The sequence below is a fragment of the Ailuropoda melanoleuca genome, chromosome 2, assembly GCF_002007445.2.
Source record: "Ailuropoda melanoleuca isolate Jingjing chromosome 2, ASM200744v2, whole genome shotgun sequence".
Classification (NCBI taxonomy): domain Eukaryota; kingdom Metazoa; phylum Chordata; class Mammalia; order Carnivora; family Ursidae; genus Ailuropoda; species Ailuropoda melanoleuca.
In genome coordinates, this window is record NC_048219.1 from 119,621,382 (window position 1) to 119,638,275 (window position 16,894).

The 16,894-nt window shown below is 34.3% G+C and overlaps 1 protein-coding gene across 13 annotated transcripts in view; it reads right to left on the reverse strand.

Moving 5' to 3' along the window:
- ORC4 (origin recognition complex subunit 4) overlaps positions 1–16,894 on the reverse strand; it is a 90,734-nt gene that overhangs the window by 40,104 nt on the left and 33,736 nt on the right. For 5 of the 13 annotated variants that reach the window (XM_034654537.1, XM_034654532.1, XM_034654534.1 and 2 more), the window contains 4 exons: positions 13,762–13,835; positions 11,412–11,492; positions 10,942–11,018; positions 10,253–10,343 (listed from right to left, as the gene is read on the reverse strand). In XM_034654537.1, coding sequence (XP_034510428.1) covers positions 10,253–10,343; positions 10,942–11,018; positions 11,412–11,492; positions 13,762–13,818 — 306 coding nt within the window. In that variant the 5' untranslated portion in view covers positions 13,819–13,835. Of the gene's footprint in view, positions 1–10,252; positions 10,344–10,941; positions 11,019–11,411; positions 11,493–13,761; positions 13,836–14,523; positions 14,584–16,894 lie in introns of those variants that run through there. The other 8 variants (XM_011229856.3, XM_011229857.3, XM_019803762.2 and 5 more) reach the window with 4 other exon arrangements.

Consider the following 16,894-nt stretch of genomic DNA (forward strand, 5'->3'; position numbering starts at 1 on the left):
TTGGGAGAATGGGATAGGCTGGTGATGGGTAGTAAGGAGAGTACGTATTGCAATGGTGCAGTGCGTGTTATACGCAACTAATGAATCATCGAACTTTACATAAAAAACCAGGGATGTACTGTATGGTGACTAACATAATAAAAAAAGAATTAAAAAAAAAAAGAAAAAGGGTAAGAACTATATGATATGTCAGTAGATGCAAAAAAAAGCTTCTGACAAAGCACAACATCCATTCAGGATAAAACCCTAACCTTCCACAAAGTAAGTTTAGAGGGAATATACCTGAATATAATAAAGGCCATATTTGAAAAACCAACAGCTAACACCATCCTGAACGGGGGAAAAACTGAAAGCCTTTCCCCTAATGTGAGGAAAAAGATTAGGATGTCTACTCTCTCCTTTCTTTTTTTAAAACATTTTACCCATTTAATTTATTTGAGAGAGAGTGAAAGAGCGCAAGCAGGGGGAGCAGCAGAGAGAGAGGGAGAAGCAGGCTCCTCACTGAGCACGGAGCCCCATGTGGGGCTGGATCCCAGGACCCTGTGATCATGACCTGAGCCGAGGGCAGATGCTTAACTGACACGTCACCCCTCACTCTCACCACTTTTATTCAACATACTACTGGAAGTCCTAGCCACAGCAATCAAAAAAAAAAAAAAGGCATCCAAATAGGTGAGGAAGCAGTAAAACTTTTCACTAGTTGCAAATGACATGATACTATATATAGAAAAACCCAAAAGCCTGCAACAAAAAACTGGTAAAAGTAATAAATGAAGTCAGTAAAGTTGAAGGATATAAAAATCAATGTACAGAAATCTGTTGTATTTCTATACACTAATATTGAAGCAATAGAAAGAGAAAGTAAGAAAACAATACCATTTACAATTGCACCAAAAATAAGATATCTAGGAATAAATAAAACTAATGAGGTGAAAGACCTATACTCTGAAAACTATGAAGAACTAATGAAAGAAATTGAAGACAACACAAAGCATGGAAAGAAATTTCATGCTGATGTATTGGAAGAACAAATATTGCTAAAATGTCTATGCTATCCAAAGCAACTACACATTTAATGCAGTCCCTGTTAAAACACCAACACATTTTTCACAGAGCTAGAACAAACAACTCTGAAATTTCTGTGAGACCACAAAAGACCCCAAATAGCCAAAGCAATCTTGAAAAAGAAAAGCAAAGCTGGAAGCATCACAATTTGAGACTTAACTTATATTACAAAGCTCTATTAGTCAAAACACTATGATAATGGTAAAAAAATAGACCATAAGATGCACAGAAAAGAATAGAAAACCCAGAAATGAACCCACAATTATATGGTCAATTGATATTCAACAAAGCAGGAAAGAATACCCAACAGGAAAACAAACAAATGGTATTGGGAAAACTGGAGAGCAACATGCAAAAGAATGAAACTGGGACACTTTCTGGTATCATACAGAAAAATAAACTCAAAATTGATCAATGTTCTAAATGTGAGACCTAAAACCATAAAAATCCTACAAGGGAGCACAAGCAGTAATTTCTCGGACACAGGCCATAGTAACTTCTTTTTAGATAGGTCCCATGAAGTGAGGGAAACAAAAGCAAGAATAAACTATTGTGACTACACCAAAATAAAAAATTCTGCACAGTGAAAGAAACAATGAAGAAAACCAAAAGGCAACCTACTGAATGGGAGAAGATATTTGCAAACGAGCAATCTAATAAAGGGTTAGTATCCAAAATATATGCAATTCAACACCCAAAAACCAAATAATCTGATTTAAAAATGGGCTGAAGACAGGAACAGACGTTTCTCCAAAGGAGACATACAGATGGCCAATAGACACATGAAAGATACTCAACATCACTCATCATCAGTTAAATGCAAATTAAAACCACAATGAGATGTCATGTCACACCTCTCAGAATGGCTAAAATGAAAAACACAAGAAGTAACAGGTGTTGGCAAGGATGTGGAGAAAAAGGAACCCTCTTGTACTAATTCAAAGGGATACTTGTGCCCCTATGTTTATAGCAGCATTATTTACAACAGCCAAATTATGGAAGCAGCCCAAGTGTACATCAATAGACGAATGGATAAAGAAGATACAGTATGTATGTATGTATGTACACACACACACACGAATATTATTCAGCCATAAAACAGAATGAAATCTTGCCATTTGCAATGACATGGATGGAGGTAGAGAGTATAATGCTAAGTGAAATAAGTCAGTCATTGAAAGATGAATACCATAATTTTACTCTAACGTGGAATTTAGGAAACAAAACAAACAAGCAAAGGGTAAGAGAAGGCAAACCAAGAAACAGACTCTTAACTACAGAGTACAAACTGATGTTACCAGAGAGGAGGTGGATGGGGGGAATGGGTGAAATAGGTGATGGGGATTAAGGAGTGCACCTGTGAGCACCAGGTGATTAAAATAAAAAAAGAGAGCTGAAACAAGGTTATAGCACTCTTTCCACTGAATTTACTTCAAACAAGTTATTATGATTTGCCTAGATCAGCTCAGAACTTTTTCATGATGTGTTTGTATGGTCTGAAATGCTCACTTAAATGTATTAGCATATATGTCTTCAAATGATAATTTCAGTTCCAATCCAGATATGGGTAAAACTTACTCTGTGTTTAACTACCTAAGTAACCAATTATATAATTTCAGTATTTTTCACAAATACAATATCTTTCCAAATATTTTAAATTACATTATACAGTAAAAAAATTTAGTTGGTTATTTGATGTTACACCAAGCAGGATAACCAATACAGCTACTTCAATTCCACAGTCTTTGTAGCTAACAATTTTACGAACATACTGGCATAGTTCATTTAGACCTGCCAGCAATCAGGGATTGTTATGTTTATCTACTATTACTATTCCCAAATACTTGTTTCTTTGTCTACAGTAATTTCTATATAGAAAAGTATTTTCCAGGGTACAATCTGTCATTTGGAACCATATCCTGTTTTTTTAACAAAATGTTTGAAATACAGTAAGCCACACTGTTACGGGCTGATTTAATACAAATCAATTAATTGTAGACTCCAAATTTTTGTACTTTAAATAACTTGGCCAAGGATATTGTTATAAATATAGTGTAATCCTATTTCTTATGTTAAAATTTACATGAGAATTCTTGTCTAAAACAATCTATTTTATGTTTCAGGATACTCTACACACAACAAATTACAAAAGTGACAAAAGTTAAACAGTGCTCCTTAGCTCTTTGACCTCTCAATATTGGAGTGCAGCAGCATAAATCAAATAGTACTAAAATGGAATACAAAGTACAGGATTCTTCCATATTCCACTGAAGTAACTACCTAAGTAACCAATTATAAAATTTCAGTATTTTTCACAAATACAATATCCTTCCAAATATTTTAAATTACATTATACAGTAAAAAAATTTAGTTGGTTATTTGATGTTACACCAAGCAGAATAACCAATACAGCTACTCCATTTCCATGACTTGGTCAATGGCTTCAAAGAACCATCACAGGGTTCTCGTTTAAGATGTAACAAAAATAGGACAAACTGTCAGCATACCAAGAACAATCTGTTTTATTAACTGATAAATACTCCATCTTAATGGCCATCATCTTCTTAAGCCCTAAAGAAACAGAAAAACTGACATAGGAGTTTATATAAAGATGATGTAACACGAAAGAAAGGAAACAGTAAACTGATCAAAAAATTAATTACTACCGAAAATGTGTATTTTAGAAAATAACTATTTTGAGCCATTTAAGCCAGACTTAGATAAACACAAAACAATAAACTAAGAAAGTTCATGACAAGAAGGTGGACAAAGAAGGATTATTAGAAACTAAAATGCAGTATCACATTAGAAGAAGCAAATGACTGAAAGGGTGGTAAAGAAAATCACACTGATGATATGGCAGAATGCTAAGGGAGCAGAAAAAAAGAAAGAAACACGGAGAAATAACAGAGAAATGAGAACAAAGGCTTAATAACTGGATACTTTAATCCTAAGAAAGGACAAGAAGAAATGAAAAAGAGGAAATATTCAAAAATAAAATTATTCTTTAGTGAAAACAGACCTAAATTCGTATTAAGAGGGTGTGTATAATATCAGTTAATTTTATGATTAATGCTCAAACACAGCCTGTGAATAACAAATGCAGTAAGACAAGAGATGGAAATAAAAGGTATAAAAAGAAACAGGAATGAAAGAAATAAAACTTTATTCTATTTGCAGATGACATGACTGTCTGTAGAAAATCCCATGAACTGACAAATTTTTGGAACCAATCATCAACTATAGCAAAATTGCAGGATACGAGATAACATGCAAAGGTTATTTGCTTTCCTCTATATCAGCAATGAACACCAGGAATCTGAAATTTAAAACTTAATGCTATTCTCATTAGAATCAAAAATATTTAAAAACTTAGGTATAAACCTAATGAAACATGTGTAAGACTTATATAAGGAAAACCACAAAACTCTAATGAAAGACCTAAGAAAGATAAAAGATATTCCATGTTCATGAATGTGAAAATTCAATACAGTTAAGAAACCAATTTTTCTAATGTGATCTATAGACTGAAACTACTGAACTAAAAAAGTTTCCAGTAGTTGGAAATTAACATATTAATTCTAAAGTTAATATAAAAAGGCAAAGTACCCAGAATAGCCAAAACAATATTGAAGAAGCACACAAAGTTAGAAGACTGACACTGCCTGACTTTAAGGCCTACTATAAAGCTACAGTAATCAATACAGGTAGAAATAGACTGACACAAATACAATTAACTGACCTTTGAAAAAGAAGCAAAGGTAATTCAATGAAGAAAAGGTAGCGCTGTCAACAAATGCTGGAACAATTTAAATATTCATATGCAGAAAGAAAAGAAGGAAGGAAGGAAGGAAGGAAGGAAGGAAGGAAGGAAGGAAGGAAGGAAAGAAAGAAAGAAAAAGAATCTAGACACAGAGCTTACACATTTCAAAGAAATTAACTCAAAATCAATCACCAAATCCAATGTAAAACACAAGGAACTATAAAACTTCTAGAAGGAAACATAGGAGAAAACCCAGAAGAGCTTGGGTTTGGTGATCAAGTTTTATTTATTTATTTTTAAGATTTTATTAATTTATTTGTCAGAGAGAGAGCAAGCGAGAAAGAGAGAGAGCACAAGTAGAGGAAGGGGCAGGCAGAGGGAGAAGCAGGAACCCACTGAGCAAGGAGTCCGATACTGGACTCGATCCCAGAACCCTGGGATCATGACCTGACCCAAAGGCAAGACACTTAACCAAATGAGCCACCCAGGCGTCCCAGTGATGAAGTTTAGATATAACACCAAAGTCACAATTCATGAAAGAAACTGCTGATAAACTGAATTTTTAAAATGAAAAAACTGGGGGGGCCTGCATGGCTCAGTCCATTAAGAGTCTGGATTTGGCTCAGGTCATGATCTCAAGGTTCTGGGATTGAGCCCCTGCGTTGGTAGGGCTTCCTTCTCAGCAGGGGTCTGCTTCTCCCTCTCCCTCTGCCACCCTCCCCCGACCCCCCCGCTTCTGTGTGCTCTCTCTCAAATAAATAAAATCTTTTAAAAAAATGAAAAACTGCTTGCCAAGGAAACTAATAGAACTAAAACACAAACCACAGACTTGGACAATGTATTTGCAAAACGCATATCCAAAATATATAAATAACTTTTTTTTTTAAAGATTTTATTTATTTATTTGACAGAGATAGAGACAGCCAGCAAGAGAGGGAACACAAGCAGGGAGTGGGAGAGGAAGAAGCAGGCTCACAGCGGAGGAGCCTGATGTGGGGCTCGATCCCATAACGCCCAGGATCACGCCCTGAGCCGAAGGCAGACGCTTAACCGCTGTGCCACCCAGGCGCCCCCAAAATATATAAATAACTCTTAAAACATATTAATAAGAAACAAATCAACCCAATTCACAAACGGTCATAAAAATACCTTACCAAAGATAGATGAAAAATAAGCACATAGATACTTAATATCATTCATAATTAGAGGATTGCAAATAAAAACAGCATTAAGATACCACTACCTATCTACTAGAATAGCTAAAATTAAAAACAATGACAATACCAAATGCTAATGAGGATGCATAACAACAGAAACTCTTATTCACTGCTGGTGAAAAAAAGCAAAACAGTACACTTACTTTGGAAGACAGTTTAGTAGCTTCTGATGAAGCTAACCATGGTCTTACCAAATGATCCAGCAATTGGTGCTCCTAAGTATTTACCCAATTAAGCTGAAGACTGTCCACATATACAAGTGTTTAAAATAGCTTTATTCAGAACCGCCAAAAATTGGAAACAAGACTTCCTTTAATAAATAAATGGATAAACAGTGGCACATTCATGCAAGGTAATATTATTAAGCAAATAAAAGAAATGGACTGTCAAGCCATGAAATTACATAGAGGAATCTAAACTCATACTGGTAAGTGGAAGAAGTCAATCTGAAAAGGCTATATATTTTATGATTCCAACTATGTGACATTCTGGAGAAGGCAAAACTATGGGGGACAATAAAAAGATTAGGGATTGCCAAGGGTTGGGGATGGGAGCATGAGTAGGTAGAATTATTTGTATGACACTGTAATGGTGGGTACATGACATTATGCATTTGTTAAAATCCACAGAATTGTACATTACAAAGAGTGAACCTTAATGAAGACTATGGGACATTAGTTAATAATAACATATTAATAGTGGTTCATCAATTTCAACAAATGTATCATACTAAGGGAAGATGTTAATAATAGGGGAAGTTGTACATATGTGTATGGGGGGTGGTTATAATATGGGAACTCTTTTTATGCCTAATTTTCCTGGTAAAAAATAGATCTGCTTTGGTCAATTTACTAATGAAATGGGATATAGTTTTAATTTGTATTTAAACATCTTTATAAGTGTTTACTAACTCTATTTCCTTTTTTTCTGAACCTTCTCCATGCTTTTAGGGACAAACTTCCAAGATGAAGTTCAGAATAAATCCAGGCATTAGCTGTTCAAGTTATATAGGCTTGACACTTTGATGTACACATCACTGAGATTCAACTTCCCTGTTGTAATGCCACTTTGCTTCAAGAGGCATAGTTTAGGATGGAATTATAGGTCTAATGTACTGATCTCGAGATCTCATTTTCTCAGAGTATCACTATGAGCTTCTTGAAGAATTAAAGTACTACCTAAAAGTGTTTTTCAAACATTTATATGATGATGTATTTTCCAAAGATAATAAAACAATGAATACTGAAAAAAAAAAAATCCTGTCCTGAAAAAAGATCTAAATTCATATTAAGGCAGTTTACAGAAAATCAGTTTTTATGACGCAAGCCTGGATACTGGTCTGAAATTTTCATACTGCTAAGATTAAGAAATTCTAAGTATCTGGACAGGGAAAAAAATCATACACACATACACACATACACGAACTCAAAACAAGTTAGCTGTCATGGACATCAGTGACATTCACCAAATATTTCTGGTTAACTTTCCTTCTAGTCACCTAGGCAGAATGTACTTCTTTACTCTCCTGAAATTAGGTGTGACCATATGACACACTGGCCAGTGAACTGTGAGGAGATGTGCTCTGTATCACCTCTGAGTAGGAACTCTAAAAAGAGTGTGTGTCCATGACTCATCATGTTCCCTTTCCCTACATCAGCACTTGCTGCTTCACCTTGCACTTTTATGTTTTGGAGGCGGCTACTTTCCTTAAATCTCATGAACCAACTACTGCTAGCTTCAAACTTTCCTTCTGTAGCTTCCTCACCTCTCTCCGCCTTCACAGAATTGAATAGCATCAGGGCCTTGCTCTGCATTAGGCTTAGGCTAAGGGAATGCGTAGGCCACTAAAACTTTCTCCATATCAGCAATAAGGTTCTTTCATTTTCTTATCATTGGTGGGTTCACTGGAGTAGCACTTTTAATTTCCTTTAAGAACTTTTCCTTTACATTCACTGCTTGGCTGTTTGGTGCAAGAGGCCTAGCTTTTGGCGTATCCTGGGTTTTGTTATGCCTTCATCACTAAACTCAATCATTACTAGCTTTTCATTTAAAGTGAGAGATGTGTGACTCTCCCTTTCACGTGAACACCTAGGGGCCATTATAGTGTTATTAATTGGTCTAATATCAGTAGTGTTGTAACTCAGGGAATAGGTAGGCCCGAGGAGAGGGAGAGAGATGGGGGAGTGGCCAGTGAGTGGAGCAGTCAGAACCAACACATTTATCCATTAAGTTTGCCATCTTATACAGGAATGGCTCCTGGCACCCCAAAACAATTATAATAGTAACATCAAAGATCACTGATCACCATGAGAAATATAATAATGAAAATGTCTGAAATATTGTGAGAATTATCAAAACGTGACATAGAGACAAAATGAGCAAATGCTGTTGGAAAAATGGTGCCTGCATACTTGCTCAATAAAGGGTTGCCAAAAAGCTTTAATTTGTGTAAAAAAAAATGCAATTATCTGCAAAGTGCAACAAAGCAAAGCAAAATGAAGTACGCTGGTACAAACCAATAAAAAATATGATTTCTTTTCCCTCATCCCTTTTTTTCTGGCCTACAGACAAATGTTTCTTTTCACTGATGCATAATAATCTATTATATGGATGGATGTACTAGCATTTATTAACCAGTACTCTGTTGATGGGCATTTATGTTGTTTCTCATCTTTCACTATTAACAAATGGTGTTGCAAGGAGTAACTGCATATACATCATTTCACAAGTTAAATTCCTAGAAATACTGTTGCTGAGTGAAAGGGCGTATGACTTTGTAATGTGGTTAGACACTGTCTCTTATTCTAGTTACGTCAATTTAAACTACCAGCAGGAACACATGTCTATCTCCCTGTAAGTTCACAATGTTACTGTGATCGATTTTATAGGTTTGTCAAAGTGGTAGACAAAACTGCTAACGTTTTTAGTTAATTTACTTAAATATAAGTAAAACTGAACAACTTTAAAGTTTAAGACAGATTTGTATTTAATTCTCTGTGACCTTTCTGTGCATATCCTTTGCACAGTGTTTCTATTGTTAATAGTATTATTATTAAAAATTTAAAATATTCTAATAGCTCAAAGGCATACCAGTCACATGGTTTTCCTGTCAAAACCACCCAAACAGTACTGAAGTCAAATACAAAGGAAAATCATACTAAAGAATAAAGAAACAGTGGTTGTATAAAATGACTGAGCATAAGGACTGAATCACATTAAATATAGTCAAAACTAAAATATTATTGTAAATATTATGATAAATGTGAAAAATTCTTCAAAGATTAAAAAAGAGGAAATTACTTAAATTTATCTCCCCACTGGGTGGGTGATACAGTAAAACTGTAAAGTCCTTATTTCCTTACCTCACCTAATATACAGTCAACATTTATTGCTTTAAAAACAATCTTACTTCTAATTTATATAACTTTACTTAATACAAAATTTTACTTCTACACTTAATAAAAAAAAGTATGTTAGTAAGAAATCTAAATTCATTGCATGGAATATAGCAGAAAAGAGCTTTTATGCAGCCCAAGTACTGAAAGTTAATAGTAATATATTTAACGTAAAAATCATAATTTATCTCATATACCGAATAAAGAATGTGAAAAGAAAAAATGAGGGGGAAAAAGCAAGAGTATCTTTTTGAGGTAACTAAGCAAATAAAGAGAGAAAGTAGAAAATAATTCTAGAAGATGTCACTGTACATATGAAAAAAATTACTTGAGTTAAGGTTAAACAGTAAATAAAACAACAGGGGAAAAAAGAATGCATGTTATGACAAGCTACCTAATTCATAAACAAACAATGCCTACCTTGCAGGGTCAGTATAAAGAATGAATGATAACACAGATTAAAAAGTATAGGGTAAGGTATAGAACATAGATAAAAGGCACAAGGAACATGCTCAATAAATGCTAATCTGTTTTTTCCACTGACAATCACAAATTCTTCACAGACAAAAGACCATGATGGAAAAAGCATCAACTGAAAATTTGTTACTGAGGAGAAAAATGAGTTAAAAATGATATGCTCAACTCAAATATACCACCCTAATTTTTAAGGCCTGCATGTCTTCTATGATTTAAAGAAAGAAAAAAAAAAGGAAATTAACAAGATAATGAAAATAATAAACATTTTCAGTACTGTCTATAAGAATTATCACATGTTACACAAACAAGAAAATGGCAGAAATCAATAGTTTTACCATGGTCTTTCCTGATCCTCGGGGTCCAATAATGAGAACAGAATTACTTTCTCCATGGATAGCAGTTCTTTTTAGCAGCTCAATTAAGTGTCTGAAATGACATAAATAAGCCAAAACTTAAAAAGGAAGCTGGAATAATTTGCTAGGTAATACTATTTAAAAGTTGAATCTGAATATCTGAATTTCTAAAATAGAAAATAGGCATCCCCTTTTTCTCTCTCTCTGGGCACCTGACTTACGCTCTATATAGTTCTACACAGAAAAACACGGAAGAGAGGGTCGGTCAATATGGATTCTCTGGAAACCTCAAGAGGAAACCAAGTAAGTATGAAATATCTTGGCTTCATGATGGTATGGGACGAGGGACGACGGTGGCAAATCTTGGAGCTTTTACTCTACAACTGGCTGTCAATTATTAGGTGCAAAAAGCTCAGAATTCTCTCTCTAATATAAGTTGAAAGAAGCAACACAAGAATGAAAGGTAAGGAGCTTTCTCATTATGGAAATATTTATTATCTGCTCTTGCTTTATAATATTCAGTGTTTCTAAAACAGAAAAAGAATTTTTTTTTATCTCTATAAAAATGTTTGTTAGCCTTATTCAAGATAAAATCTGTACGGATAATTTTTGCAAAACCTAAGAGCATCTTTAAGTAGGTTCACAGCAGACAAAAAGCTAGCTAAACTTACTTGTATTGTACTTGTACTCCAAATAAGTTACTATGTGGGCTCTGATGACAAAATCTTTCTCGTAAAAGTCTTTGTACCTGATAAAAACAAAGTGAATAAATATAAATGAAAATGTTATATATGAAATAAAAAATGAATGACAATATACATTTACAGCAGTCAGAATTAGGTATTAATCAATCTATTCAACCCTCCCTAAATAACTTGTCTTCAAGAGTTCTGGTACCTTTTCATGAGTTGTAAAATTAATGGTTCTTTTAACCTATCTTAAGTCCCACAGGAAGGATGAGAATTTACTTGTGAGGTTCAACAAGAGAATTACTTACTTTGGCCACATCAGCAATTTGAGGGTTGTTTTACTGCGTGTGAATAAATGAATACTTCACTTTGTATGTTACATATCAGGCAAGGAAAAAAGACAGAAGAGATGTAATACTGTAATCTTACCTAATAATGCTCATGAACCATACCTCAATCTCTAGAGATGGAACAAATCTAAACTGGCTTCGCCCAAGCCCTATCCATCTGCACTTGATATAGAAGTCAGGATTCTGAGAAAATAAAAGTTTAAAAGTCTATATAGTTACTGAGGACCTAACAGAAGCAGAGCATGCTACTATTAAAAAAGCATGACCTATGCTTAAAGAAACAGTGCAAATAAATTAGAAAAAAATGACACACTGAAAAAAGTAGTAATTCGGCATATAAGGAAATGCTCAATTACATGTAAGAAATTAGATTCATCTGTATCTATAAAATGAGGAATCACTGGAATGAATTAAGAAAAAAATTCTTGTAAAATTTTGAGTTTGCCTTAGAATAAAGTGCTTAGACTGAGTTATGTCAGATAATCTAGCACATTCTTTAAAAAGACAGACCATTAAAGGCATTCCTTTTCTGCATCTGCTGCTAATACAGAAATCTTTCAAAGACAAAAACCTTAGGAGGCTATTTCAGATCTGGTCCCATCATCAGAAACAAGAAGCTTCCAAGATTACTTGCTTCTCTCGGGCTGACAACATGGGACTGATTCTTCATGTACCAAAAAGATAAAATCTGAGCTCTGTTTATATGTACCATAGGCTAAGCAAAGCAAATTATTCACTGCAGATAAAATAATCCTAATTATCATTATATAAGAAGAGGAAAGAGGAAGAGGAGTGATGCCTGAAGAACTGATTACGTGGTTTTAAAGTTAGCCTTATCTAAATCTTAATATTTTTAGTCTATAAAATAGAGACAATAATAGTTTCCTGGCAGGCCTGTTCTCAAGATTAAATAAGGCAGTCGTCTGTAACATAAGTATTATATAGGTAATAGCTGATACCTATAAAACATTTAAATAAGCATATATAATTGTAATACTAATCATATTGTGTATTCCTCTACCTAGATAAGATCATTAGAAATCAAAAGATAAACCTCAGTCCTTTTCTTTTTCAAACTTTATTAAAGTCTAATACAGAGTCAATAACTGCGTACAAAATCTAAGGGACAAGGTGAAGTGAAACTGTAGTGAACGGTGAAAGGTTTAAAAATCTCAAAGTGATCCGAGATGAAGTTAAACAGGTATACACGTATACAGAAATTAACTAAGCTGGGGCGCCTGGGTGGCACAGCGGTTAAGCGTCTGCCTTCGGCTCAGGGCGTGATCCCCGCGTTATGGGATCGAGCCCCACATCAGGCTCCTCTGCTATGAGCCTGCTTCTTCCTCTCCCACTCCCCCTGCTTGTGTTCCCTCTCTCTCTGGCTGTCTCTATCTCTGTCGAATAAATAAACAAAATCTTTAAAAAAAAAAAAAAAAAGAAATTAACTAAGCTGTATGTGCAAGATCTGTACACTTTTCTAGGATACGTAAATTATGTCAGCTAAAAATTTTTCATGAAAAGGAGTTAAACATTTTCTTTCCAAAAAAAAAGTAAGGTCTTACATGAAAGGACGCCAGTAACAATACATTTAGTTTTGATTAGAAAAAAACTATAGTTCTGATTAAGCCAGATAAACAGAAATGCCAGGACAAGTTAGTATACCCATTCCCTACTATATTTCTTAAGAGACAGACACATAGCTATATGCTCAACACTTGGAACACCATATGCACTTAAGATAATATTAAATTCTCATGATAAAAACATTCAACATACTAGGAAAAAAAGGCAACATCCTCAATCTGATAAAGGGCATCTATAAAAACCTATAGCTAACATTACATCAGTGGTGAAAGACTGAATGTATTTCCCTAAAATCAACAAAACAAAAATGTCTGTTTTTTGTCATTGTTACCCAGTATTGTGTTGAAAGTTCTAGCCAGGGCAATTAGACAATTAAAAAAAAAAAGTCAACCAGATTGAAAAGGAAGTTAAACTATATTGGCAGATGACATGGTCTTATTAAAAAACTAAAGAATAAAGTAAAAACTATTAGAACTATAAGTAAAGCAAGGCTGCAGAATACAAGATTAATATATAAAAATCAATTCCATTTAGATATACTAGCAATGAACTAAAAAAATTAAGAAAACAAATTCCATTTATAACAGCATCACAAGAAATAAAATAGGAATACATTTAACAAAAGAAGTACAGAACTCTTAAGTAAACTAAAATTAGGACACATTTGGGAAGATAGGAGTAAAGTTAGGATTCCCACTGTCTAAAGACTTACAAAGGGTCAAAGTAGTGTAACACAGTCTCTACTTGAGAATGGAAAGGGTGATTCTTCATAAGTCTTAAGGGGAGAATTCAAATTAAGAAAATAACTATTTCTCTCAACAGCTTTGCATGATAACAGACTTTGAGGTTAACGAAAATATATACTAACCTGTGAAAGGTACTCTGCATGTATTAAGTTGTTACTCTTTGACTTACGACTGCTCATTTTAACAAACTGAAATCCTTAAAAAAAAAGCATGAATATAAAACATTACTGGCTTGAAGAGATTCTTTAAGAATTTACTATTACAGAATCAAAATAAACACAAGTTTCAAAACATGAAAATGTCCAATTTCTCAAACTTCAAAAACTCTCAGCTGAATCTCTTGGGGTAATCATTTCACAATATATGTAAATCAAACCGTCATGCTGTATACCTTCAACTTGTACATTAATACATGTAAATTATTTCTCAATAAAACTGAAAAAAATCTCAACAGTTCCTTAAGTATGGCTTATTTGACATTCCCATACCACATGGTATATGGTTCTTACAACTAACTCCTACCTTTTGCTTCAATCTACTATTCACATTCCCTTTTTTTTTTTAAACCTATATGATTCCTTTATAGAGAATGTATCCCTCCCATCCATCCCATAGGATCATCACCTTCCAGAAAGCCTTCGCTTTCTTGTTCTACTCATCATACATACACAATCATTAGAGGGTAGGTAAAATGCCTCTTCTGTGAACATCCATAATTGCCTTTATTTCTCTTCACCCATAATCAAATTATATTAAAAAAGACTGTTCACTTAATTGCCAGTATCCCCAAACTGCAGGTTTTAAAATTCCGAGCATTTTAGCACAATATCCAAAATAAAGTTGGCAGTGATGATGTGAATAGAAAATATATATAATAGGGGCACCTGGGTGGCACAGCGGTTAAGCGTCTGCCTTCGGCTCAGGGCGTGATCCTGGCGTTATGGGATCGCCCCACATCAGGCTCCTCTGTTGTGAGCCTGCTTCTTCCTCTCCCACTCCCCCTGCTTGTGTTCCCTCTCTCGCTGGCTGTCTCTATCTCTGTCGGATAAATAAATAAATTCTTTGAAAAAAAAAAAAAGAAAATATATATAATAATAATAATAATAAAAGATAACTTCTGTAAAATTCTTCTTCAGGGCAACACAGTCACAGATTAATACCTCTAGCTAAAAGATCTAATTTTCTTAGCACTGATTTCCAATAGCAATCCCTTACTAGTCCAGTAATAAGAACTTAAGCAATGTTTGCTTATATACCAGGAATTGTTACAAGTGATTTGTATTTAATTCATTTAATAACTCATTAATCAACATTTATTAATTTTATATACTGATAATTAGACACCACCCCCTGGAATGCTGGAAATGCTAACAGGATAGTATCTGAGCAAGGCTTTGACAGATTGATAGCAAGCAAATCTGTCCTCCCCCTTACTGTATAAGCCATGTAGCCAGGGCCTAGAGTCCAAAGGGCTTCTGGCTCCAAGATCCCAAACTGGAAACTCAAGAGCAGAGTATTCAACTGTCTTATCCTTTAAGAATATTTTTTCTCAGGAGAAAAGTGGTCTTCTCAGCTGCCCTAGGGCACCTTCTAGCAGTCTAATGTTTATGCAAGGCACTTTGAGAATCTTTACATTAACCATTTTTACTTTATTCTACTTATTTTATTATATTTTCCCTTAAGTAAGAGCTGTATGTGGGGGGAAAACCCTTTTGGCAACATGAAATGATATCCTCACTGTGGCTTAAAATACTCCTAACTGTGAAAAAGGTCTATAAATCAACATCTGAACTGACAAAAAGTCAATTACTGTTAGACAAAGAGCATCAGGTATTTGTGTCTTTTTATAATCAATTGACAGCTTGCTAGTAACACATTAAAAAAATGATTAGTAATATATTCTCCTTTCTGGAATTAGGGTAGTATATTTCATCTTTTATTTGCTGCCATCAATTAAGACTTGGGGTTAAGAGGAGTATTTCAAATGAAGACTAAAATTACCAGTAAGTATCTACACTTATTCTTCTTTTAACATAATTCTGCCATGATTGTAACACTCTCCCTACTTATTTCAAACTTGAAGTTATTAAATGCATTTTAGTATGTCTGAAAAACTTCTCAATATAGACTCTAAATCTTTTACTGAATATATGAAAAGGTTTCTGTTTTTTAAATTAAAGCAGAAAAAAGTAAAAGCAAAGGAAGTGAAGACACCGAAATTTTTCTAGAAATTTTAAGTTTTTCTTAAGACAGTCGCAAGTGATGAAATTTAAAAAAAATACATTATTCAAATCAGAACCGTAAAAGTCCAGAAAAAAAAATCTGTATATCAAATTTAAGATAAATGCAAATTCTTACAGAGTAAGGAAAAGCAGAACTAGAGAAATGAGATTGATGGTAATACTATGTTTAAGAGCTTTGGTACTAACAGGGCCTAGATCTGGGTTCTTGTTCTGCGGTGTCACCTTCACAGATTAACTTTCCAAAGCCCCAGTTTTCTTCTCTGCAAAATTTGAGATAAAACTATTACCTACTTCATAGAGTATTTTGGGGGCTAAGTTAAATGGTTTACCTGATTTGCAATTCTGTCAAATCCATGCATAGCGATCAGTGTACCCGTTCTAAATTATCACATTACATTGGCGAGAAGAACCAAGAGGAGGATGCGGAAGGGGGGGAATCGAAAGCACAGAATCTTGTTCTAAACAATTTCTTTGACAATACTTCTTTGACAATGCAATAAATTATCAAGTCCAAATTCAACCAAAGTACTTCAGAATTATAAGAGAATACTTCAATGGTGTACATTCACTGAGATCTCAATATAAAAAAATACAATTTTTAATACTGGTAATAAAAAGAAATGATGGGTGGGGCGCTTGGGCAGCTCAGTCATTAATAAGCATCTGCATTCAACTAGGGTCATGATCCCAGGGTCCTGGGATTAAGCCCCATGTCAGGCTCCCTGCCTGGGGAGCCTAATTCCCCCTCTACCTCTGCCTGCTGCTCCACCTGCTGTCCTCTCTCTCTGTCAAATAAATAAAATCTAGAAAGGAAAGAAAGGAAAAAAAGGAAGAAAGGAAGAAAGAAAGAATCAATCTACAGCTACATGGATCTCAAAGACCTCAAATCACTAATGGTAAGAAGCCATTCAACACCTGGAAGAGATGATGATTGCTGGGCAGCATACCCAGAGTTTCTGATTTAATAGGTTTCAGGCAGCACTTGACAATGTGCATTTCTTTTTTTTTTTTT